General features: G+C 37.8%; 3 protein-coding genes and 1 long non-coding RNA gene across 4 annotated transcripts in view; 2 read left to right on the forward strand and 2 right to left on the reverse strand.

Moving 5' to 3' along the window:
* The window catches only part of LOC135199395 (methionine aminopeptidase 2-like), a 37194-nt gene extending 35961 nt beyond the window's left edge, over positions 1-1233 (forward strand). Inside the window, exon 9 of the mRNA XM_064227388.1 lies at positions 396-1233. Coding sequence (XP_064083458.1) covers positions 396-518 — 123 coding nt within the window. The 3' untranslated portion in view covers positions 519-1233. The remainder of the gene's footprint in view (positions 1-395) is intronic.
* LOC135199396 (tRNA-uridine aminocarboxypropyltransferase 2-like) lies at positions 1049-16384 on the reverse strand. The gene is made up of 5 exons (XM_064227389.1): positions 16173-16384; positions 10599-10784; positions 9889-10084; positions 8595-8762; positions 1049-7840 (listed from the first exon to the last, which is right to left on the reverse strand). Exons 1-5 carry the CDS (start codon positions 16265-16267, stop codon positions 7436-7438), a joined length of 1050 nt encoding a protein of 349 aa, XP_064083459.1. The 5' UTR covers positions 16268-16384; the 3' UTR covers positions 1049-7435.
* Positions 16385-16659: 275 nt separating this feature from the next.
* LOC135199394 (chromatin assembly factor 1 subunit A-B-like) overlaps positions 16660-24849 on the forward strand; it is a 150658-nt gene continuing 142468 nt past the window's right edge. Inside the window, exon 1 of the mRNA XM_064227386.1 lies at positions 16660-16818. Coding sequence (XP_064083456.1) covers positions 16797-16818 — 22 coding nt within the window. The 5' untranslated portion in view covers positions 16660-16796. The remainder of the gene's footprint in view (positions 16819-24849) is intronic.
* On the reverse strand, positions 22885-23390 carry LOC135199194 (uncharacterized). The gene is made up of 3 exons (XR_010310968.1): positions 23328-23390; positions 23106-23201; positions 22885-22980 (listed from the first exon to the last, which is right to left on the reverse strand). It is a non-coding gene; the product is annotated as an uncharacterized LOC135199194 (long non-coding RNA).

Raw genomic sequence — 24849 nt, forward strand, 5'->3', positions numbered from 1 at the left:
TAGTTTTCTCAACGTTTTTCTAAACATAAAAGGTTTAACATCATCTTATTCATTCTTGGCAGACATTTTGAAACTTCAACTTTCCTTTTGCATAAAATTTAGTCATCAGAGAGACGTTACGTACTGCATTATCTGGTTTTGTTGCATTTCTATAGTTAAAAAAAAAAAAAAATAATTACCTTTCTGCCATTTTGGAGCCATATTTCTTCCGTTGGATCTGCATTGTAAACCTGAAACATGCTTTGTAAACCAGGAAATAATTTTTGATGAATATATTGGAAGAGCATCATAAACTGAGCCCGTCGTAACTGGGAGACTACTATTATAAGACAGTATTTTTGAATAAATAATCTTTCTCATCATTTTGAAAATTGATTTGAAAATTTTTTTTGCAGGGAATCCTGGATCCATACCCTCCTCTCTGTGATGTTAAGGGCTGTTATACAGCCCAGTTTGAGCACACTATCGTGCTCCGGCCAACCTGTAAGGAGGTGGTTACTCGTGGAGACGATTACTAGTGTGGTCCCTCCCATTGAAGAGGAACAATCACTGGTTGGTCGCTTAGATGACAGCCAAGATGTTTAACTGCAAGAATGTGACCAGTTGTTTTCTGTCTTTTAGAGTGTAAGATATTATACATAAACATATATATATATAATCTTTATGGGATAGCTTTTCCAGTGACTTGACTTACGTATGGGTCCGGTCCTTGTGCATATCCTTTTTGGGGGCAAGATGTTCCGTTTTGAAGCAGAAACTTCAGGCCATTAATCCAGTACCCTAGTCAGTATGATATTATGAGCTATATAATTTTGGCTTGGTATTGCAATAACTTTTGTTTTTATATAGCCTGTACAGACTAATATTTCATGTGACTTAACAGATGATAATACAGTACAGTACTGTATTTTGTATTCCCTCCTGTACTGTAACAGTGCAGGAGACATACTTTACGAGTGAAACTACTAGAGCAAGAGACATACTCTAGGGAGAGCAACAATACTATAGCACAAGAAGCTCTCCTAGGGTTGGGAATCAATACCAGATAGCTGCATAGAACCTTTTATTATTACACTAGCAGTTGCATTGTTTTGCAGAGTATTACATTGCTGCTCTACTGTCTTGTGGTTAATGGTCTGTGAATTTGTACATTTGATCAGACAAGCCTCCTGTTGTTGTTCAGTGTTACTAACGTACAAGAAAAAAAAAATAAAGAGTAGACTGCATTGTTCATTATTATGTTTTTTTATTGTTTACTTTCTGCTTTAAATACATAATTCTTAAACATGTCAATTTTATCTTGTATGGTTCTAATTACAGTATATGGAAAATATATGGTCACAAAAGATTGTTTTTCTTGACAGTTTATTTGGAATAATAGCCTTGTCAGGACTTTCTAATATGTTCAGTGGACAATCTTAAGAAAAAATTGTGCTGTTAATTTAAAGCACTAAGTATTTTAAGAAAAATTCATGTTGCAATGAGACCCTCGTTTTCACTAAGTAAACAAGTAAAAATATAGAATTAATAATTTATAATTTAACTTCAATAGGACATTTTATGTCAAAACTACTAATTCAAAAGATCAGAACTTCCAAACAAAAATAGCTTGGAGTAAAATTTAACTTTACTATATTTCAGCATCCAGGTGAATAGCACACCCATCGTATATCATCACTCGAGTGTTTGACATCATAAGACAAACCTTTTGAATTAATATATAGTACAGTATTTACAAAATGTATTTGAGTTCCATAAAAACTCAAACAACAGCAGGGAAACTAATGAAAACCAATGATAAGCTTTTGTAGAAAACGACAGCCGATTTGTACATCTAAATAAGGCTTGATCAGAGCACATTAGTATATATACAGGCAGTCCCTGGTTATCAGCGGGGCTTCAATTCAGACAGCTCGATGATAAGCGGAAATCACTGATAGCTGAAAATTGGTGATTCATGGTGCTGATAATCGGTTAATGGCACTTATGTTAGGTATGTATTGGTGCATTATGGCAATTTTCGGCGCTAGACAAGCGCCATAAAACCGGATTGCCAATGACAGGGGACTACCTGTATGTGGAAAATGTGCATAACACAATGAGAGAGAGCACATTAACACTAATTGATTCATTTTTTAGAGTTATTACGCAAATGAGAAACTGTGATTGATATAAGCGTCAGTAACAATCTCAGTACAGTCAACATCATTAAAGAGAAAATTTATCAAAGGGTGAAAATATGAGAGATTGTAGATACATTGCAATGGTAGAAGTGTACACAGCACACTACCTGTCATCTGTCCAGAAGATTATGCTAAATAAATACTGTAAGCAATTTGAACTCTTAAAAGGACATTCTGGATATTCAGTTTGTCCAGTTAGGAATACAATACATGAGTCAGTAGTTTATAGCATGCACACTTCCTTCACTTGGCTCTTTATATATGCATGAGATACAGTGGTACTTTGTTTGTTGAACGTTTATATAAAACTTTACGTTTTTCAAACAAAATTTTAGAGAAAATTTTGTATCTTTTTTCGAACACATGCTCGTACTTTCAACTGACTAGGTCATACTACTTGTATCAATGCCCTACTGGGTCTTAAAAGTTAAACTGTATTAAATAATTTTTTTCATTTACAAGATATAATAGTTGAATGATAACCATATTTAACAAAATAAAAGTATAAGGTATTTAATATAAAATTTAGCTTTTAATATAACACTGAGCATAAACGATGCATAAAATCATACGTAACCGTGGTGATGTCATGGCCAGCAGACTTGAGACTGAACGAGGGAGCGTTGATATGGTGAGGAGAGAAGAGAGAGTTAAAATATTACTGTATTTATGTAAAAGCAATAACAATTCACCTAAAAATGGAATTTCCCAATAAATTTAACGTAACGATAAAAAATGAAAAAATCACCTTATTGAGCCAGTGTTCGGTGCGCCGAGTGAGACGGTCCATTTGAACAATATTAACAAAATAGTCAATGAAAGAACAAAGCTTTTCACAATAAAATTTAGCATAAATTAATAGTCATTTGTCATTGCGGTGATATACAGCTAACTTGAGGTAGAGGGAGGGAGCGTTTATATTTTTGAGGAACAGCGCCTCAGTGGCGTGATCAGTATGGTCTTGGCCTGCCACCTTGCTGGCTGTGAGTTTGATTCTTAGGCATTCCATTGAGGTGTGAGAGTTGTGTATTTTTGGTGATAGAAGTTCGCTCTTGACGTGGTTTGGAAGTCACGTAAAGCCGTTGGTCCCGTTGCTGAATAACCACTGGTTCCATGCAACGTGAAAACACCATACAAACAAACAATACTTTTGAAGAATAATGAATGAACGATTTAAGTTAGCGTGTCGTGGTATTGTTGAGGAGAGAAGATAGTAAAATCTTTACTATAATGTATGTAAAAGCAGTACCAATTCACTTAAAAAAATAAATTATTTCATAATAAATTTAATAGTGATAAAACATGAAAACAATTAAATGTAATACATTAAAAAAGAAAGAAAAAAAAAAGAACTTGCTAGAGTCAGTGTTCGGTGCGCTGAGAGAGAGAGAACTGTGCTGGGATGATTATTTGCCCATTTCTTTCACTTACACTTAATTTGCCCAAATCATGCATTCTTGACTTAAGTTTACTTATTACGTTTGTTTTAAAAGTGCCGTTTGTATTCTAGTATAATTAATCTCTCTCATGCAATTAAGATCCAAGTGTGAACACACTGATTACACACACACTCATTTATTAATGTCAGAATTTCTGGAAATGAAGAAAACATACCAGAACAGAAAATAGACATGGGAAAACCCTTATTATTACCCATATTAAATGATGGGGATAACACACAAACCATCATAGTGATGAATGCGCAGGGTTTAGTTATGAATAACTCAAAAAGAAAAATAGAATTCCTAGAAGAACTAACCCAAAATGAAAAAATAGATATAATGAATATAAGTGAAACCTGTTATTCCCAAGAGACTGGTAATGATGATCAGATAAAGGGGTTCCAAACTCATAGAACAGATAGAAAAAAATAGGAATCAAGGGGGAACTGTGATATATGGGAGAGAGATAAATCAAGGAACAATATATGAGAAATATAGTAACTCAGAATATGAATTAATAGCGGTAGAATTTGAATCTAAAAAACTAGTGAACGTAATATATAGACCCCTAACACCTGCCAACAAAAAGGATAATACTTTAGACCTAGTATTTGTGAATAAGGTGAATTATGTTATAGAAATAATAGTGTATAATAGTACAAGTATTTCAGACCATAATGTCATAGAATTAACAGTCTAATCCAAAGCAAGTGAAAACAGATAAACAAGGGATGAAAAAGTGGGAAGGATATGAAAAAAACGCCTCACTGGCATGATCAGTATGGTCTTGGCCTGCCATCCTGGTGGCCACGAATTTGATTCTCGGGCATTCCACTTAGGTGTTAGAGATGTGTATTTCTGGTGATAGAAGTTCACTTTCAACGTGGTTTGGAAGTCACGTAAAGCCATTGGTCCCGTTGCTGAATGACCACTGGTTCCACGCAACGTTAAAACACCATACAAACAAAGATATGGAAAATACAATTTCTATAATAAGAATATAAAATAGTCAGAAATAAATGAAGAATTAAACAAAGATTGGGGAAAACATATTTGTAAGTGATGATATACAGGTAAATATGGGTATATTACATAAAATAGAGAAAATAGTGGGTAAGTATATACCGAAGAAGAAAAGTAAACATCAGTCATTCATATCAAGAGACAGGAGGATCTTGTTCCAGATAATCAGAAAGTGGAAAAAAGGTCTTGCAAAAGAAAAGAATGCATGGAAAAAGATGGAACTAAAGAGTAAGATAGAAAAGGCAGAACAAAAGATTACAATCAAAAGAAAATGAAAAATGGGACTTAGAAGAGAAGAAAAGACCCTAGAAAATATCAAGCAAAACCCCAAACTATTGTACTCATATGCAAAAAAGATGAATTAAAGAAGAGTAGAAATAGGCCCTCTAAGAAATGAAGGGAGATTAACAAATGAAAAAAAAGGAAATATGCAACATATTAGTAAAAAGATATAAAAGAGAATTTACCCTAGAATTGAAAATTAAAATAATGACAGAAGTAAGAGATGAAAATAGTAAATATTTATTAGACAGATATTAATGAAGCCTATATTGTGCAGGCTATTAATGAAATTAAAAATGGATCAGCGGCTGGACCAGATGGTGTTCCTGCCATTTTGTTAAAGAAAGTAGTTCATTCTATTGCAAAGCTGCTTGCAGTATTATTAAGCCAAAGTGTAGATACAGGCAAGATTTATGAACATAAATTAGCATAGTATATTGCCCCTACTTTCAAAAGTGGATCAACATTAGAGGCAAATAATTATAGGCCTCTGAGTCTAACATCATATATTATGAAAGGGTAATGAAGAAAAATACTATGAAACATTTAATGAGAAATAATTTGTTTAATATAGGATAACATGGTTTTGTACCCGGAAAAAGTACACAAACCCGACTGTTAGTCCACTGACTGTGAGAACATATATAAAAATATGATAAAACGGAAAAGAAACAGATGGGGTTTACCTAGACTTTGCAAAAGCTTTTGATAAGGTAGACCATAATGTATTAGCAAAGAAAATTAGAAAACAATATATTGGCCAACGTAGGAAGATAGAAAAAAGAATTTTTACAAAACAGAAAATAAAGTGATTGCAAACGATGAGAAATCGGATAAAGCTAAGGTATCCGGTGTGCCACAAGCAACGGTGTTAGCTGCATTATTATTTGTTATTATGATTGCAAACATAGTAATGTTAAGGACATGGTAGTGAGTAGTTTTGCTGATGACACAAGAATAAGAAGAGAAATTACTTGTGATGAAGATAGGAACTCGCTACAAAGAGACCTTAACAAAATATATGAATGGGCAGAGATAAATAGGATGGTATTTAACTTTGACAAATTTGAATTAATAAATTATGGAGATAAAGACGGAATGCAATATGCATATACGGGACCTAATAATGAAACAATCACAAATAAGGAAGCAGTTAACGACCTTGGTGTGATGTTGAATAGGAAACTGTTATGCAATGATCAAATAGCATTACTATTGGCAAAATGCAAAGCAAAAATGGGAATGTTGTTACAGCACTTCAAAACAAAAAAGAAAAGCCGAACACATGATTATGCTTTATAAAGCATATGTACGTAGTCCACTTGAATATTGCAATATGATATGGTACCCACACTATCAAAAGGATATTGCACAAATAGAGTGTACAAAGGTCCTTTACAGCTAGAATAGAAGAAGGTAAGGATCTTGACTACTGGGAAAGACTACAGTTTTTAAAATTATATAGTCTAGAAAGGAGAAGAGAATGCTACATGATAATACAGGCATGGAAACAGATAGAAGGAATTGCTGAAAATATCATGGAGCTAAAAATATCAGAAAGAGCAAGCAGAGGTAGATTAATAGTGCCCAAAACTATACCAGGAAAAATAAGGAAAGCACACAGGACATTAATCCACTACGCACCAGCATCGATAATGCAGCGTCTATTCAATGCGTTGCCAGCTCATCCGAGGAATGTATTAGGAGTGAGCGTAGATGTGTTTAAGAATAAGCTCGACAAATATCTAAGCTGCATCCCAGACCATTCAAGATTGGAAGATGCAAAATATACCGGAAGATGCATTAGCAATTCTCTGGTAGACATTAGAGGTGCGTCGCACTGAGGGACCTGGAGAAACCCGAACGAGCTGTAAGGTCTGTAAGGTACAGTAAGATCTCTTTCAGACACAATCGGACACACACACTATTGATTCCTTTGATTATTCTTGTACCTAATATGAGAATAAAATTGATTTTATTATCAACCTTTGCATACTGCAACCAGTTCAGTTTGCTCAAAGGGTTCCCGTCTCTCCTCCCTCCATCCTCTGGCCAGCCGACGCCATTTTTACCAAACAGATCGTAAATCATAAAAAAAAAAAAAATCATATAACATGCTGTTTCATTACTTTACACACTTAATTTAACCTTTGAACACAATAATAATAGAAAAAAATGTAAAAAGGGGGACTTTCTGGGTTGGTTGGAACAAATTATCCTGATTCCCTTTTATTTCTTATGGGGATATTTGTTTCATATTTCGAACCAATCGTAATTCGAACAGCCTTCTGGAACAGATTAAATTCGAAGTACGAGATATTACTGTATATATGAAGCTGCATATTTTCAAGTTATTAAATAAATAAACTTAACCCACTGAAGATGATGTCAACTGGCATGACAAAGTTGCTTATGTAAACTGTTAACAGAAAATGGAAATTCCCCGACATATAAATTTCTTCTAGCGACAAAAAGCCTAAATATTCCGTTAATACCGGAGCTATATCATCTGATATCGTCAATGGAATTGATTTCATTGTTGCCCTCTTCAGAACCTCTGGTGTCATTACTTTTACTTCTAGAGGATGTGTCTGATATCTCACTTGAACACTCTTCCTGTTCAGAAGGGAAACCTTCCTTCTCCGTTAACACTGATGAGACATTCTTGGGACGATTGTTCGACTCTCTTTCATTTGCTTCTTCCCCATTACCTAACACATCAAGATCTGAGCTTTCTTCCTTTTGACTATCAGCCACATTCAGTGACTCCAAGAAATCGGAAAGTGACTCATCCTGCTTTGCTCCGCATTTCCTTAACTTTTTGTATGTCCGTTTACCAAGGGGCTTCTTGTAGCGTCCGGAAACAATCATGTGTTCTTTGCTCTGATGGGGTACTGCTCCATGATTCATCTGAAATAAAAAGTGTTTTTCAAAGAACACAAAACTTTTATCCAATAATGGAGCTTCATGATGGACTCCTAATTTCATTAAAGAAAACAGCAAAAACAAACTTCTGTGGAAAAGATAGATGGACTATTAATGTACTCAACATAATATCCAAGACACGGAAACCATACCATAACTACTGATATTGTAATCAGCCTTCTGAACTACTAACTGGTAATGAAAGAATGACAGAAATACTTAATATTATAAATTCATTACCTAAAGTATTCAAACTTACTATCCAATGCATTCATTCAAATACTTGGCTCTAACAGTTTGTAAGTATGAATGTTTTAAAATGGAACTTTAGAATTATGGAACTGAATATAAAATTTGGGAAAAAAGTCAAGCACTGGAACCTAGAAGCCCATTCACTATTGACGGAGAAATTGAGTAAAAAGTTTTCAAGGTGTAACAGGAGGCAAACCTTGCAGTTGCACTGCGAAACAGTTGCTAGATGAGGGTTGAGGAAAGTAAGATGGAAGAAAGAAAATATTAACAGAAGCACAGTAGTATAAGGATTGAAAGGGGCTGAAGGGACACTGCAAAGAACCTTAAGTAATGCCTGCAGTGCCCCGTGTGAGGTGTAATGACAGCACTACCTCCTTTACAGGGTTTTAAGTTATGGATTTGTGTGAGTGAATATAATCAAGACTTAATTTTAATTATGGTGAAGATATCTACTATATATGTAATACAGTACAATGGGGGGTCAAACCTGATATTGACAAAGTAGTTGCAAGGGCTGAACAAGTGTATCATAAATAGACCAGTTGTTCTCCAGTGTTGCTAATGCTATAGCTGCAGTTTCAACTGTTGAAAGAGCATCTTCAGTTGGCTGAGTGCGTATGACATATTCGCTTATGTATTTTCCTGATAATTTGACCTGAAATGACAGCAATATTAACGATGGTACACAAACAGTTGTAGGCAGCAGCTTCAATATAGTAGTAGTATGTACAGGAAAATCGTCGTTTCAAAATAAATACAATATTGATTGTAAAAAAAAAAGTGGATTAAGCACTGATTAAAAATAATTTATTTATGACAAATTTAAGTATTGAAAGGCAACTGCAACTTTCACTATACTAACCACTCAGAGTATTTCAGAGATTATTCAAGGTCTAAATTTTCACATAATGGAAACCATTTCTTGTGTTAAAGTGAAAATAGTTACAGTCAGGCATAGCCTGTGATTTTAATGCAAATAACTGTTAAAAAGCTCTTTTATATTGCCTGCTGCAAATGGTTTTGAAGTTGGGTTGAATCTAGAATTTAGGCCAAAGGCCAAGCACTGGGACCTATGAGGTCATTCAGCTCTGAAATGGAAATTGACAGTAAAAGGTTAGAAAGGTGTAACAAGAGGAAAACCTCAAAGCAGTTGCACTGTAAATCAAGTACAGGCAGTCCCTGGGTTACGACGGTGTCGGCTTACGACGTTCCGAGGTTATGACACTTGTCAATAGACGTTATTTCCAGGGTTATGACGTCTACAACGCTCATCTGGGAGATGAAATATGACACCAAAAATGCAAAATAATCAATATTTGAAGGTTTTTTTTAATGAAAAATGCCATAAGAATGCAGTTTACATAGTTTTCAATGCACCCAAAGCATTAAAAGTAAGGTTTTCTTAGGATTTTTGACGATGTTCCGGCTTACAATGATTTTCGGCTTACGACGCGTCTCAAGAACGGAACCCCCGTCGTAACCTGGGGACCGCCTGTATTAGAAGAGGGTGGAAAGGAAGATGAAGAAAGAGAATATGAAAGGAGGAACAGTTAAAGGAATGAAATGGTTGTAGCTAGGGGCCGAAGGCATGCTACAAAGAACCTTAAGTAATGCCTACAGTGCACTGCATGAGGTCCACTGACGGCACTACCCCCCCTACGGGGAAATGGTTATGTATTAGACAATGAAATACCAAATTACCTTCATGGGTAGCTTTTGAAGATACTACAGCATACCTCATCGTGAAAGGAATAACCTTTTCATAAATTTCTGTACTCTACCTGACGAAGTGAGTGAAGATGTCGACAATTGTGATATATAGACTTTGCTTGCTGCCAGGTTCCGTCTATGATTATAATATTGTACGATGGCTGGTCGTTGCCTACTGGCAAAAGTGATTCCAGATCTAGAGCCTTTTCCCCAGGATACATCAATATAGAATTCTCGTTCGTCAGAATTTCTTCTAAGTGAGGGAACCTGCACAATAGAGCATAGAATTTACATACTACACAGGTAGTTAGAAAAATGTCAGTAAGGCATAATATTATTATTAAGATTATGATGAACCTTCTCATATAGAACAAGCCCACAAGGGCCACTGACTTGAAAGTGAAGCCTCTAAAGATTATGATGTTCAATTGAAGAAGTGACAAAAGGTAATAGGAAATAGAGAAAGAAGAGATCCATTATTTGAAAAGAGGAACGTTTACTATATGTTGGTGCTCCTGTTGGTTAAATGTCAATAACGTAAAAGCTGATCTGATATTTCAGCATCTGATAAGCAAATATACTTCAATAAAGAGTATTAATGGAACAACAACTACAAGACTAAACACAGCATATTTCCAGCAATGTAAAGAAGTCTCCATGACTATGAATAAATTTTCAAATAAAAATTGCAAACTTCTGAGGTTTCAAATATAAAGTTAATCCACGGCTAATTTTTCTACAAGCCAAACTAAAACCTATCAAAGAAATGAAGACACTATACCTTGTGAATGAGAACCTTTTCCCCTTGGCTTCCACATAGGCACCCTGAGGCAGACCCGCTTGCAGAATAGGGGCTGTGCGAAGACAGCGTTTTTCTTCATGTGGGTGTTGAAGGATGACAACGCGACAAGATGTCTGGACTCTGCTGCAGCCTAAGCTTGAACACCAGCAAACACCAACAGGCCGACTGGAAGAAGAGTAAAATAATCTTACACTTAGAAATGATTAAAGATCACCTTCTTTTAGTGAACAAGCAATAAATCAACATATTTAAACACATGCCCAGCCTGCACAATCAGTATTCCCACCAACATGCTTGTCAGAATGTAAAAGAAGACACCTAGAGCTCTTAGTGGTGATCAAGTCATTTTGTGTTACTCTGAGATTAAGACTTGATAACCTTGTTTTCCCATCTTCTATCATTGTTCTTCTCTTTAATTCACTCCATTTTCCTTAAATGGAGATGGTTTAGTGTTTCACTTTGTTTGGGTTTATGAACATCCCTCTACAGGGATGATTCCATCTCTGGCGGGCCCTTGTACGTTTTCAAAATATAACATAAGTTGCTTCTTCTACAGTAGTGCCTCAGGTTACGAAATTAATCCATTCCGAAGTGGCCTTCGTAACCTGATTTTTTCATATCCAGAACTACGTTTTACATGTAAATTGCCTAATTTATTCCAAGCCCAACAAAAACACTACAGTAAATTTTATAATAAAGCTAAATTGACCAATAAACAATGAAATACAACAATTTGGACCATTCAATAACTAACCTAACTGTTACTGTACCTGTAAAACAGTTCCTGAAAATAAAGTGTATTAGTGTACAGGGTACAAAAAATACTGTATGTACATATGTAGTAAAATGTGGAACCTTACCTTTCGGCTGTACGTATTCCTTAGCGATCACACTCGACTGCATGCCAGCCTCATACTTCTTGATTATCTCCATCTTTGTCTCCATAGAAAGCATCCTCTTCTTTCCGTGAACTTCAGCAACATTCTTGGGACCCATAGCTAATAACGTAAGTTATTAGATGCATGATGGGATAGATGCTGACCAATAGGAGAGCAGGGTCTTACTGCAGTAACTAGCATCAGGAATCAATGGGAGAGCGGGAGGATGGTGGCGAGTCTACTGAGTCGGCGCCATGCGAGTTTTAAAATTGTTCTCGGTGGCCCGGGCGAATCTCGGACTTTACAGTACTACACCCTATTGCGATCTGAATTATTTTCGTACACAGAAGCAAAAAAATCTTCGTCTTTGCCTTCGTAACCTGGATTTTTAGTATGTAGGGACTTTTGTATGTAGGGGTATGACTGTATTTTATAATAACTGTCTTTTAGTGTTTTCTCGTCAGTATAGGAGTCTTTAGTTCTTGTTTAAAATTTGCTTTCTTGCATGATCCTTATTTCAGGCGGTATTTTGTTGTATAGTCTTGGTGCACAGTGTCCTAATGCTCTCTCGCCTGACACAATTTGTTCTAGGTTCAAATAGCCTACATATATTCATTTTAGGTCTTAAAGAAGCTTAAGCAGTTTCTTAGATATGTTGGTTCACCATGTTTTAGTGTCTTGAAGACTGTAAGAAGTATTTTGTATTCTATGCTTGCTTTTACTGGAAGTCATGTACTCCTTGCAATTTTCTTAGTAGATAGTTAGGGAGACCGTAGCATATAACATTGCAGTAGTCAAGCCTCGAAAGTATATTTGGTTACAAATTGGTTTTCAGAGTTACCGTACTGCTGTGCCATATCCTCCAGGACGTTGGCAACCATGGATCTCCACTCCTGTCTGTCACTTGTAGCTTGTATCAGCTGCACTGTGGTTGTCATTCTTCTGTTTGTCAGTCTAACTAAAGCATCCAGGTATTTCTCTCTCTCCTACCCTCCCATTCCAGTCAATGCCAGATTCTCCATACCACCTCTTCTCATTGTGTGGCCAAAGAACTTATACGTATGTACTGCCTTTTGCGCACTGCTTGCATAAGTTGTCTATTTTCCCCGACCACAATCAGTACTGCCTCATTTGTCAATCTGGCTGTCCAAGGTAGCTTCATCATTCTCCTCCACACTCACATTTCCATTGCTTCCAGCCTCTTCACCAATCCTCCAGACAAAGTCCAACTCTCAACACCATATAATAATGTTGACCAAATGTAGGTTTTCATCAAATTCTTTCTTCTTCTGATTGATAGTTTTTGATTAGTTAGTATGTAAGTGTTTCATATCAGAGTATCTTCATTTAAATATTTTCTAATAAAAGCAATGTTTCTAATAAGATAGTTACAGGTTTTTAAAATATGCAGTACATATATGGTTTTTCAAAGACAATTTATCAATAAGTTCTAAGTTCCTCACTGCTGTTAGTGTTTATTGATGACAAACCAATAGTTATTCTTTTATTAAAGTATACTCATATTTTCATAGTGCACTGTCAGATCCAAATAGCATACACTCAGTTTTGCCTACATTAAATTTCAATTTCTTCGCTGACATCCATTTTTTATACCTTTCATAATTGCATCAATTTTACTAATGGCATCTACTACAGGTTTGACAGAAAAGAGAACTGAGTATCATCACCATACAGTATTCTAGATTAGTATTCTAGATAATTCAATTGTGTAGATGCCAAATAGCAGTGGACCCAGATGCTGCAATTTCACATTTGATATAACTACTGTAACCCTCCTGTTTTCTAAGTAGCTTTTGTACCATTTGAGTCTATTATCTTTGATGCCTACTACTCTCAGGTCTTCAAGCAGCAGATCGTGCTCAACCGTATCAAATGCTGCACTTAGGTCAAGCATAACTAGGGTGTCACATTTTCCATTTGCAATAAATTTTACCATATCATTTATAATTACGCACAATGTAGTCTCTGTTGAGAGGTTTTTTCTGCAAGCTGACTGATCATTAGGCATAATGTCGAGTTGTTTTAAGTGGTTCCACGTTTGCTAATGAACTGCCGTTTCTATAAGTTTTGATAAGTACAATAGGTTCGATATTGGCCTATAGAAGCTTAGATTTTCTATATCACCTTTTCCTTTGTAGGCCGGCTTTATACAAGACGCTTTTGGCTATTTGGGCAGGCTGCCTGTGCTAAACTCATTTGGACAATATCAAAATATAGCTCAGACAACTGATCAAAGGTTTTTGCCTCTTTTATATCACTTATGGGAAACGGCCCATTTTCACAGCATGTATAGATGTTTTTAACTTTTTCCCATCGTTTTTTTCAAAATCATTTATGTTCAGTTCTTGAAACTTACTGAATTTGCTATTTCTCATAGTGATCACTGGGAGATCAGGAGGGGCCTCCTTTTCTTAACTATGACAGATTCTTTCAATATTATCTTCAAATAGTTTACAAAGATATCAGCTAGGTTTTTGTGGTCGCTAGTTACATCAAGTAGAACTTTTTCCTTCTTGATTCCCAATATTCTGGATAAATTGTTATGGATTTTGGGAGGATTTTTCTCTGCAATAAAAATTTTATTGTAATGTGTCTTGGTTTTTATAATTAAGTCATTGTAGTGCAACAGCTATAGTATGTTGTATACAACTTGTCACCTCTGTCATAATAGCCTTTCGTATTTGTGGCGTGCATTTGATGATATAGTGCTTATATTTGTCATCTTTGGCTTTCATTTCATTTACAATTTTCAGAAATGTGAGTACATATCCACTGATTTCTTTACAATGGACAATGTCACTTTCGTCCTTTGGAACATATACATACTACTTTTATTTTGGGTTTAAATATATACCCTTCTCATTTACTGATATATTGTTAATTTCCTGAATTTGTATTTTTGCCTTTTCTAAGTTTTTCCAATCTGGAAATTTTACAAATAAGTGTCCATCTCTTGTTTTAACCTGTTCAATTGGTGCATTATTTTACTCATAATTAGCTGCTGCGCTCTCTTCATTTGTATACTTGATCAAAAGAACTTTTTTGGTCTTGAGTGATTCTGCATAAGTTTTTTCCTTATTTGTCATAATCTACATCTTTATGAACATTGTAAATTTTGCTTTGAATTTCATCTATGTTGGTCATTACGTTGCAAGTTCTTAGAGCCAAATCCTGAGTCAACTCTGCTGATACCTTTGTATTTGCTTTTATTTCTTCAAGTTCATCTTCAATGGGTTTTTTTGTGTGTTCTTTGTTCAGGCCCCTTGCAATTGTTGTTACAGATGTACAATACATTGTCACTCGAAAGCATGGGTGTGTATTTACTCTCAATTCCCGAACATTCGTAGTGGAACCATGTATCACACATTTCACAAGTTCCTTCTTCAATAACTATGAAGCAACCACTACAAGTTGTTGACTCATATCCCAATTTGGGTTGACTCATCTTCCTCCAATGTTTTCTTTATTGCTCCATCTTTATGTGGTGTTCTGATAATTTCTTAATAAAGTTTATATGTTATTCTAAGCTTTCCCTTTCTTGTTTTAAAATCTACAATATATTCGATTTCTCTTTCTCTTCTTTGTATTGACTTTGAACATTGTGCTAGGCTAGCACTTTAAGCAAGGCACTTCTCAGAAACATCCTGTATGCATGGGTACTATTTGTCACTAGCCTGTGTGTCTTAAGTGCATGTAAGTATCCCTGTATTTCTTATTGAACAGCTGTTGGTGACTATTTAGCAGTTATTGCTGGCTGTGAATTGTGTTATTTGGGGTACCGGAAGACCCTAGTGTCAAACATTCCCTTTGAGGAGGCTACCAAAGGGATGAGAAACAACCAAGATATTGTTTACAGAATCCTAGGCCAGGTTAGGTGATGAGTATGGTCAGATAGGACCAGGAGCCTTTGAGTCAAGGCATTGAAAGTCAGATGGGGAGGGAGGGCTCCTTGTGGGGTGACACCCCTGTCAGATTAGGTGTGAAGAATCCATCGAGCAAGAAGCCCCTGATTATGTCTGAATGTATTTTACTATAATCTTGAATTTCTCATGCTATAAAAATCATGGATTTCATCCAGCCCCCATTACTATTACATGGGTAGTATATATGGGGGTTAACCAAGCAACCCTAATACTAGGCTGCCTATCAATGTCAAAATTACCAAAACCTAGGTAGGTAGTACTATACCAGAAAGTCTAAGTTTCATATAAGGTAGCTACTGGCTACATTACATATTTAGCCTATAGGCTAAGTAACACAACCTTTGGCAGAAGTGAAAGTACTACCTATGTAGCTTGGATTAACAACATTTTGTTAGTAATGATGATGGTTTGGGGAAAATAGGTATATACTAGGTACCTAGGTGTCACACTGGGTCTGGGCTAACAACTACCTTATGTAGGATACCCAATGGTTAATCTGACTAGTAGCTACATCACATACCAGAATGGATAATAAAGTATTGCCTATCAGAAATGGGTGTGTCTGATAGGCCACATTAAATACAGACCGTACTAAACATAGTAAGTTACAACGACGACCTACCGTATTACATACGTACTAACTACGCTAGCTAGCCTAGTAGGTACTAGGACTAGCCTATCCTATAGGTACTAGGTAGCTAGTAGGTATCCATGGTTTCGTCGAGACTTACCTACAGCGATTACAAAGCGGACGTTTTTCCCTCCTCCCGATCTCAATATGAACCAAGTCTGCCATCTGGGCCAGCTCTTGCTCCTCATTATCCATTTCGGCCTAGAATATGACCTAATAAACTAATACGATCTGCTAGATTGATACATTCTTCTCTTCCTAAATGAGATTCCTCCTATTCAGACGGTCAGTCAGCTGGAGGTGGACGTATTCGTTAAGTAGAATTTTGTACAGCTATGAGGAATATTGATCAATGAGAATTAATTATTTTTAAAAACTCGATTCTGATTGGCTAAAAATCCTCTACTTTTATACAACCTCACCTTTCCATCTTGCCCGTTCTCCCATTGCTCCACCAATGTTTACAAATGGGCCCATCAGCCAATCAGAACGCGCCAAGACTTCCGCAGTTCTGATTGGTCGAAATCATTGTTTATAAACGGCCGACTCGACCAATCGGGAGGCTTCCCGCGAAATTTCTCCCGGCGCGCCGAAGAACAGCTGAGATGACAGAGAGGAGGATAACACCACTGGAGGTCGAAGTCGAAATCGGCAAATTTCATTCATCTTTTTCATCGTTCGACTGAATTTTCCTCCATTAAATCACCTCCATTATTGAGGGAAGATGAGTGACGATTGCGTCATCGGTAAGAAACGATCGAAGTGCTGGGGGATATGAATTTTTGTGTGAAGTGGACGAAATAATTGTTGGGGAAATTCAGTGACCTTTAGCCTGCTAAATTCTACGTGGATTAGACTATGAAATGCATCGGTGTTATTTGTTATATTTCAGTTATAGTTTTCTCTTTAGAGTTATAGTTTCCTCTTTATTTTCATCTTATCCTCTGTTTTCCATGTTATACCTAGTATGTGTTGTTGTTATCAGTTTTCTTTGAATTTCAAATTAGGTATTTTTTTGTATAAGCCATTAGCAAGCCTAGGCTAGTACTACTAGGTATACTAAGTAGGTAGACTCCTTACCCTACCTAGACGGATCTCTGTTATACTTAATTAGATTCGAGTTGTATTTTCATCTTTATTTTAATCTTATCCTCTGTTATACTTAATTAGATTCCAGTTAGTATATTTTCATCTTTATTTTAATCTTATCCTCTGTTATACCTAGTTACTATTAGATTCGATTTACCCCGATTTTCATCTTTATTTTCATCTTATCCTCCGTTTTAATTGTGACTTAGCCTAGGTACCTACTATTTTATCTTTATTAGTTTTCTTTGAATTTAAAATGTCGTGTTTTTTTGTGAGGCAATAACCTAGCCTAGCCTAATACCTAGGGTTAAAGACTACGTGGCCTAGACAGATAATGGATGTAGCTATTCAGTAGCTACCTATAGTATATGTTGGTTATATTTTCTCGTTATTTTTATCATATCTTTTGTCTGAATTACTATGACTTATGTTAATTATCAGTTTTCCTAGAATTTCAGACAGTATATTGTTTATGAGCCAATAGGCCTACTAGGCTTACCCCAGACCAATGAACGTATACAAACTTTTCGTATTTGACATTAACAAACTTTTATTTAGTTCTTTAAAAGGCCAGACTAATCCTTTATCATTTAATAAAGCCATTTTTGTTCCGACATGCAATACAAACCCTCGGTCCTTTACATAGGGATTTAATTACAGCGCCAGCTGGACCAGTCGTAAGCTTTCTAACAAGGTGGTTCGGTAGTAACTGTTTGTCCGATGGGCGGGAGTCCCACCCGACTGGAAGTAAACATTCCACTTTGCTTTCAGCCGCTGTCGGATGAGGACCTGTTGTTCACCTCTCTGCATGCCATTGTCGTGAGCCTTTCTCGCTTTCGATTACGAGGCTATCCTTGTGTATTTGCATTTTCTTATTGCTGTAGTACTTATAGTGTGCATCCTGCGTAAGTACTTACTGATTTCTCTTGTTTTTTTATTGAGTTTATGACTTGTGGATTGCATCGAGTTCATAACCATGCAAACCCACAAGAGTGAAAAACCCCCCTCCCCCAACCAACCAGAGAGTATGCCCTGGTGTGGAGGGCTGTCTTTGTGGGGCCTTTAGGTCCACTAATCAAGTGGACCCCCATTTATTGTGTGCTTGGTGCTGAGGGTGCGAGTGCTCTCATGCTGAGCCTTGTGATATTTGTATGTTGTGATCGGAAGAGCAGTGGGAGCGCCACGAGAGAAGGAAGAAGGTGCGTAAACCGGCCAAGGTGTTGTCGGAAAGCTCTCCAGCGACACCTCTGGTTACGGACACGTCTTCCTCATTCCTCCCTCCTAGTCAGCTCCCTTGTATGGGTCTTTCCCCTCCGGGGGACATGTTGCGTTCCACCTCTTCGTTCGGCCTGTTGGGCACAGAGGAAGGGGCGCGGCACCCCGTCTTGGAATTGTACTCGGGGTCATCCGTCCGCTCGGGGTGGGATCTTTCCCCGGCAAGTGGGGAAACCCCCCCCCCCCCCCACTAGCCCGACTGTTGCCTCCTCAGGTGTGACTGCCGCCGCAGGTCTGGCGCTTGCTGAGCCTTCCGGGCACTCCCAGCATTCAGGGGCTGCTGCAACACCTGGCCGCTACTGTAATCCATGTCCTGGTGACTGACGATGACGACCATCTCTACACCAGGGTATGCTGCGCTGCTGCACCTGGTGTATACGCAGCACGTGACGTTGGTGACTCCATCTGCCACTGTGCAGGCCCCTATGATGTTCCCTCCGCCTGGGTTTGCTGTCCTGGCCCCAGCCCCTGACTTCGAGTGCCCGAGGAGCTCCCCGCTCAACCGCCCACCAGTTCCTGTGTCTCCGTTCCTGCCCGTGGTGTTGCTGCTCCCGCCGCAGGTCCCTCCGGACAGGTGCAGCTGGGCCCTGTTGCTACCGCAACTGCCCCAGCTCCGTCCTGGATGGAGGACCTGACGGTGGTCCTGAGGAAGCTGACGAAGAAGAGGTCTAAGAAGAAAAGGAAGGTGTCGTCGTCTGCTGCCGCCTTTTCTCCTTCGTCTTCCAAGGCCCCACAGCTGAGGATGAAGAAGTTGGCCTCTCTCTCTCTCTCTCTCCTTCTCTCCCCCCCCCACTAAGAAGTCTCTCACTCCAGTGGGACAGTTGGGTCTTCCGCTGGCCCTCCTGTTCCTTCGGGAACGGGGCCCATCTCTCCTTCCCCAGGGAAGAAGACGGGGACCGTAGGGCACCGGCTGCCGCTGGTACCTCTTGTCCTGCTTCCAGAGGTTCCACCTCTGCACCAGGAACCGTCTCGGCCACCCTCGCAAGCGTCACCAAGTGTACGGTCACCTGCCAGTGACCATGCAGTCAGGGTCCAGACAGCTGAGCCTGCTCGCTGTCAGGACCCAGGCACGGAGTGGAAGACTGTTGGGAGTCACTCAGGTGACTCGCCAGGGCAGCGATCACTCCCGCAGCGATCCCGAGACGCTGTCGCCAGGGTCTTGGGAGCCTTTGGCCTCAAAACTAAGGTTTGTTCACCAGCCTCTGCTCCCAAGGGTGCTGCTCTAGGGACAGAGACTATGTTGGAGTTTCATTTGTGACTGTTTCCGAGTGTACAACCTTCTAAGGGATGACGTACATCCACAGCAGTGGCGAGAGCAGGGACAGAGCCGTGGCTCGGACCAACCTATGAAGACCAAGCCTTGTTCTTCTGTAGGTAACAGGGTCAATGCCGCTGTCTCCCGGGACAAGACATCTGAAGTAGCTAAGAAGAGGTCCCATGTATTGTCCTCTTTGCACAAGGTTTCGACCTTGAAGAGGGCAGGGATGCGTTGCGAGGACGATGCAAGCTCTCGCCAAGCTGCTAGCCACATCTTTCTGTCAGTTTCTAGTTTATCATAACCCTAATATCGCTTTCCTACGAAGTTCAATAAACTCATCTGCTGATGTAGTTGCCATGTTGCCACTTCAGCATCTTGTTGAAACTGAAGTAAATCCTAAGATCAAGACATAGATGTGGAGGCTTCGGGCCACCTGAACTAAAATGGAAGCCACGAACCTGGCAACGGCTGGGTTGGGGAGGCAGAAGGACTCCGCCCACTTTTGATCGGAGGAGAACCTTTATGCAGCTTGTAAGAACAAATCACAAATTCAAGGTGTCATGGGACCAGGTGTTGCAGGAGTTAATCTTAAAAGACTTCAGGTTTGTATATCTTAAGAAATTCAAATTGTCGTGATTGCCAATTATAAGGACATTTTTGTAAGTGTCAAACTATATATATATATATATATATATATATATATATATATATATATTATATATATATCATATATATACCATATATATATAATATATATATATACATATATATATATACATATAATATATATATATATATATATATATATATATATATATATATATATATATATATATATATATATATATATATATATATATATATACAGGCAGTCCCCAGGTTACGACGGGGGTTCCGTTCTTGAGGCGCCGTCGTAAGCCGAAAATCGTCGTAAGCCGGAACGACACTTGGAATATGCCTTAAACTAAGAAAAATTAGAGAGACCTTACCTGTGTGACATGCAAGTATTGCATGATGTGTAGTGTGGTTATTTCAATGGCAAAGGATGGTTCTTGAAGGTATAATTCTTTATTAAACTCTTGTGACACTATAAAGCACAATGTACTACACTTAATCCTTAGGTTAGATTATACACTAAACACTATTATACACTGTACACTAGTAATCCTTTGGTAGATCCTGGAGTACACTAAAATCCCAGTCTGGTAGCTCTGGAAGGTAAAAGTATAACACAATTAGTACAAAATACTACACAAAGTCCTGAATGCAATATGTAAATTATAGATATCAAGAGTAAAAGAGTTAATGTATGTTAATTAATTCCTTACTTTTAGTTTATAATTCCTTACTTTGAGTTATATCAAGAGTAAAAAAGTTAATGTATGTGAATTAATTCCTTACTTTTAGTTTAAAGTTGTCATGCTATGTAACCCTGGATGCACAAAGTCTTATGTGGCCCCATAGCCTACATCATTCAGGGGTTCTGGAATGTACAAAAAATAATTAGTATGTCAGTAAGTACTCTATGCATAGTAAGTTACATACAGTAATATGCACCATACATGGTTTAATATCACATATATAACATGTATAAAACTTAGTTAATGTATGTTAATTAATTCCTTACCTTTAGTTTAAAGTTGTCGTGCTATGTAACCCTGGATGCACAAAGTCTTATGTGGCCCCATAGCCTACATCATTCAGGGGGTTCTGGAATGTACAAAAAATAATTTTGTCAGTAAGTACTCTATGCATAGTAAGTTACATACAGTAATATGCACCATACAGTGGTTTAATATCAACTGGTAACGTATGCATGTTGTAAATGATTGGTCTACACCCCTGTTAGCAGGGAGTGTACAGTATGTAATTCCATGAGGGACCTTGATCACTTATCCCATGTGAGAGATCTTGGTCACTTTTTTTTAGTATGTACGTATAAAACTTACTTAATGTATGTTTACTACTATGTATAATTCCTTACCTTTAGTACAGTAGTACATAGTTTACAGTTGTCGTGCTATGTTATGTAGTAACCCTGGACAAAGTTTTATGTGGCCCCATAGCCTGCATCATGGAGGGGGTCCTGGTTTTCTGGAATGTACCAAAAAAGTATCAAAGTTAAGTCATGTTATGTATGTTTAGTAAGTTACATACAGTAACCATACGTACAGTGGTTTATATGTAATGTACATAATCAAACTTGGTTGGAAATTCCTGTAAAAAAAAGTTATGTTACGTATGTAATACTACTGTATGTCAACCTTACTGTTCATACTTTGTTACATACATGTTACATGTGATACGTATACTTTCCTGAAGGGTTTTTTCCATCCAAAAATGGTGCTTCTACTTGTAGTTATCCCTTGATGACACTTGTAGTAATTTGTTAGTAACAACCTGGAGTTGTGTGAAAAATGTTGGTTCTGGAAGGAAAAAGTAACAAAATAGTGTACAAAATATACACTACAGAAAGTTGTGAATGCAATATGTTAATTACTGTAGATATATCAAGAGTACTAAAAGAGTTAATGTATGTTAATTAATTCCTTACTTTTAGTTTAAAGTTGTCGTTCAATGTAACCCTGGATGGACAAAGTCTTATGTGGCCCCATAGCCTACATCATTCAGGGGACAATGGAATGTACAAAAAATAATTTTGTCAGTAAGTCCTCTATGCAGAGTAAGTTACATACAGTAATATGCACCATACAGTGGTTTAATATCACATATAACATGTAGTATAAAACTTAATTTAGAAATTCCTTACATAACTTACCAACTTTTAGTGAGTCTCAAAGCTGTTACCTAGGTTGTGGGAGATGGAGGTGGAGGTGTAGAGCATTCATGATAAGGATGCATTCCAAACCTAACTTCAGTGTGCTTTATCACAGATAACAGGCTAGGATGATGGGCAGTCTGGAATGAAGAATTAATATTAAAGGACAGTATGTAACCACTTAGGTGTACAAAATTTATTGTACGTATGCAAACATTAAACACAACTGAGAATTCCTTACCTTCAGCAAAATGAAGACATGTAGGCTATGTAGAGGTCTGGTTTATGTAAGTCACAGGTGCATGCCAGTCTGGAATGATAATGTAATACATATGATTATAGTATGTATGTTACATACATAACATGTTATTACATATGTAATATTAAAACATTAATAAAAAAAATGTCCTTGCCAAATTCTAGTGGTTGGCTTGCTTACTGGGATGGGCATATGGTAGATGAGTGGGTGGCTGGGCTATGGAGTAGGATGGGCAGGTGCTTGGGAGTCTGGAATGATAAAAAATATATAAAATGATAGAGTTACCTACTGTAACTACTGCACATGTTATTACTGTTTGACATATGTGTGTGGAATACGTATGTACAATATAAAAAATGAAGAATTCTTTTACCTGAAGGAATGGGAGAGGTGATACTACTCGTATCAACTGATTTGGGCTCTGGAGAGGTGATACTACTCGTATCAACTGATGAGGGAACATCTAGATCTGGAAAGAATGATAGGGTACATAAATATATAAGGTGGATGTAATTGTCGCATATGTACACTTTTAATAAAATTTCTATTAGCAATTTATAAAACATTTTATACAAATTTGTTAAGGATTCCTTACCTGATGAATAGGGCGAGGCATCAAAACCATGGAAAGGCTCAGGGTCATCTGGGTCGCTGTCACTATCAAATGGGGTCTGAAATGAAAAAAAAAAATAATAAGGTTATGCAACATCAAACACATTGTACCACTATGTAAGTTAGTGTACGTATGTATGTAGGGTGTAAACAATTTCCAACATGAAAATAGAGAAAAATGAAATTGCTTACCTGATTGTGCACGTACAGGTGGGCGGGCTGCTACAGAGGATCCAGGTACAGGGGGATCTGGAACTGTCACAGGTAGTACAGGGAGATCTGGAACTGTCACAGTAGTACAGGGAGATCTGGAACTGTCACAGGTAGTACAGGGGGATCTGGAACTGTCACCACTTTCTGCAATAAAATTACAAATGATGAAAATTAATGAAGTTACAATTTACTCTTACATTTAGTTGTTACATTGAAAAATTAACACATTTTAATATGTACACTATGTAAACACATAAAATTAGTAAAAACAGTTCAGAATTCCTTACCAGGACTAGGAGTGGGAGGTGGTGGTACTGGAGACTTGTGAAAGAAAGTGTCAAGCCTGGACTGCACACTTCTCTTCGTCTGCTTCTCCTTCAGGGTCTCCTTGTAGAAAGTTACTAAGTCTAACATTCCACGTTTTATTTTGTCAAACCTAGCAACGTTAGGGTCTTCTGCCTCAAAAGAAGCCAAGGCTCTCTCCAGATGAGTAAAACCCTCTGACAAAGCCTTTCACAGTTAATGACCTGGGTTTTGGCTCTGGTGCCGCCGCCTCTTCCTCATCATTTGTTGTTCAAGTTCAAGTAAGTCCTCTGCAGACAATTCCTCTCCATGGAAGCCAGCAGCTCTGTTACATCATCAGGTTCAAAGAATCTTAGTTTCAGCCTCTTGCTTAGCCCTACGATCTTCCTCGTCACAGTCTCGACGTCTTCTGCCTGGTCAAAGCCTTCAAAACTGTGCACGAACTGTGGACACAGTTTCTTCCAGGCCCCATTTAAAGTGGTTGTCTTCACCTCGTACCCAAGCACTTGCAATATTTTTCACTGCATCAGCAATGTTGTAGCCCTTCCAGAATTGCTTCAGTGTCAACTCCTTGTTAGCTTCTATGGCCCTCAAAGCAAAACGTATGGTCCTTCTAAGGTAGTAAGCCTTGAAATTAGCTATTACTCCCTGGTCCATTGGCTGTATCAGCGATGTGGTATTGGGTGGGAGGTACACCACCATTCACATTAGGGTGCATGTCGCTCAAATTTGAAGGGTGACCAGGGCATTGTCCAGGACTAAGAGGGCCTTAAAAGGCAGACCCTTCGAAGTCAAATACCGCTCCACTGCTGGCACGAAATGGTCATTGAACCAATCTTCGAAGACCATCAAGGTAACCCAAGCCTTCTTGTTTGATTTCCAAATCACAGGGAGTTGACTCTTTGAAAATGCCCTTGAATGCCCTGGGATTCTCGGCCAAATACACCAGCAAGGGCTTCAGTTTCAAATCGCCACTTGCATTGGACCCA

This window comes from Macrobrachium nipponense, chromosome 25 (assembly GCF_015104395.2).
Source record: "Macrobrachium nipponense isolate FS-2020 chromosome 25, ASM1510439v2, whole genome shotgun sequence".
NCBI classification, from domain to species: domain Eukaryota; kingdom Metazoa; phylum Arthropoda; class Malacostraca; order Decapoda; family Palaemonidae; genus Macrobrachium; species Macrobrachium nipponense.

What these genes read in the sequence shown, in the direction of transcription:
- LOC135199396 (XM_064227389.1), bottom strand. Translation starts at nt 16,267, where the DNA reads ATGGATAATGAGGAGCAAGAGCTGGCCCAGATGGCAGACTTGGTTCAT. An exon ending in CCGCTTTGTAATCGCTGTAG is followed by an intron (nt 10,785 to 16,172) that starts GTAAGTCTCGAC and finishes CTCTTCTTCCAG; the next exon opens with TCGGCCTGTTGGTGTTTGCT. An exon ending in AACTACTTTGTCAATATCAG is followed by an intron (nt 7,841 to 8,594) that starts GTTTGACCCCCC and finishes TTTTTATTTCAG; the next exon opens with ATGAATCATGGAGCAGTACC.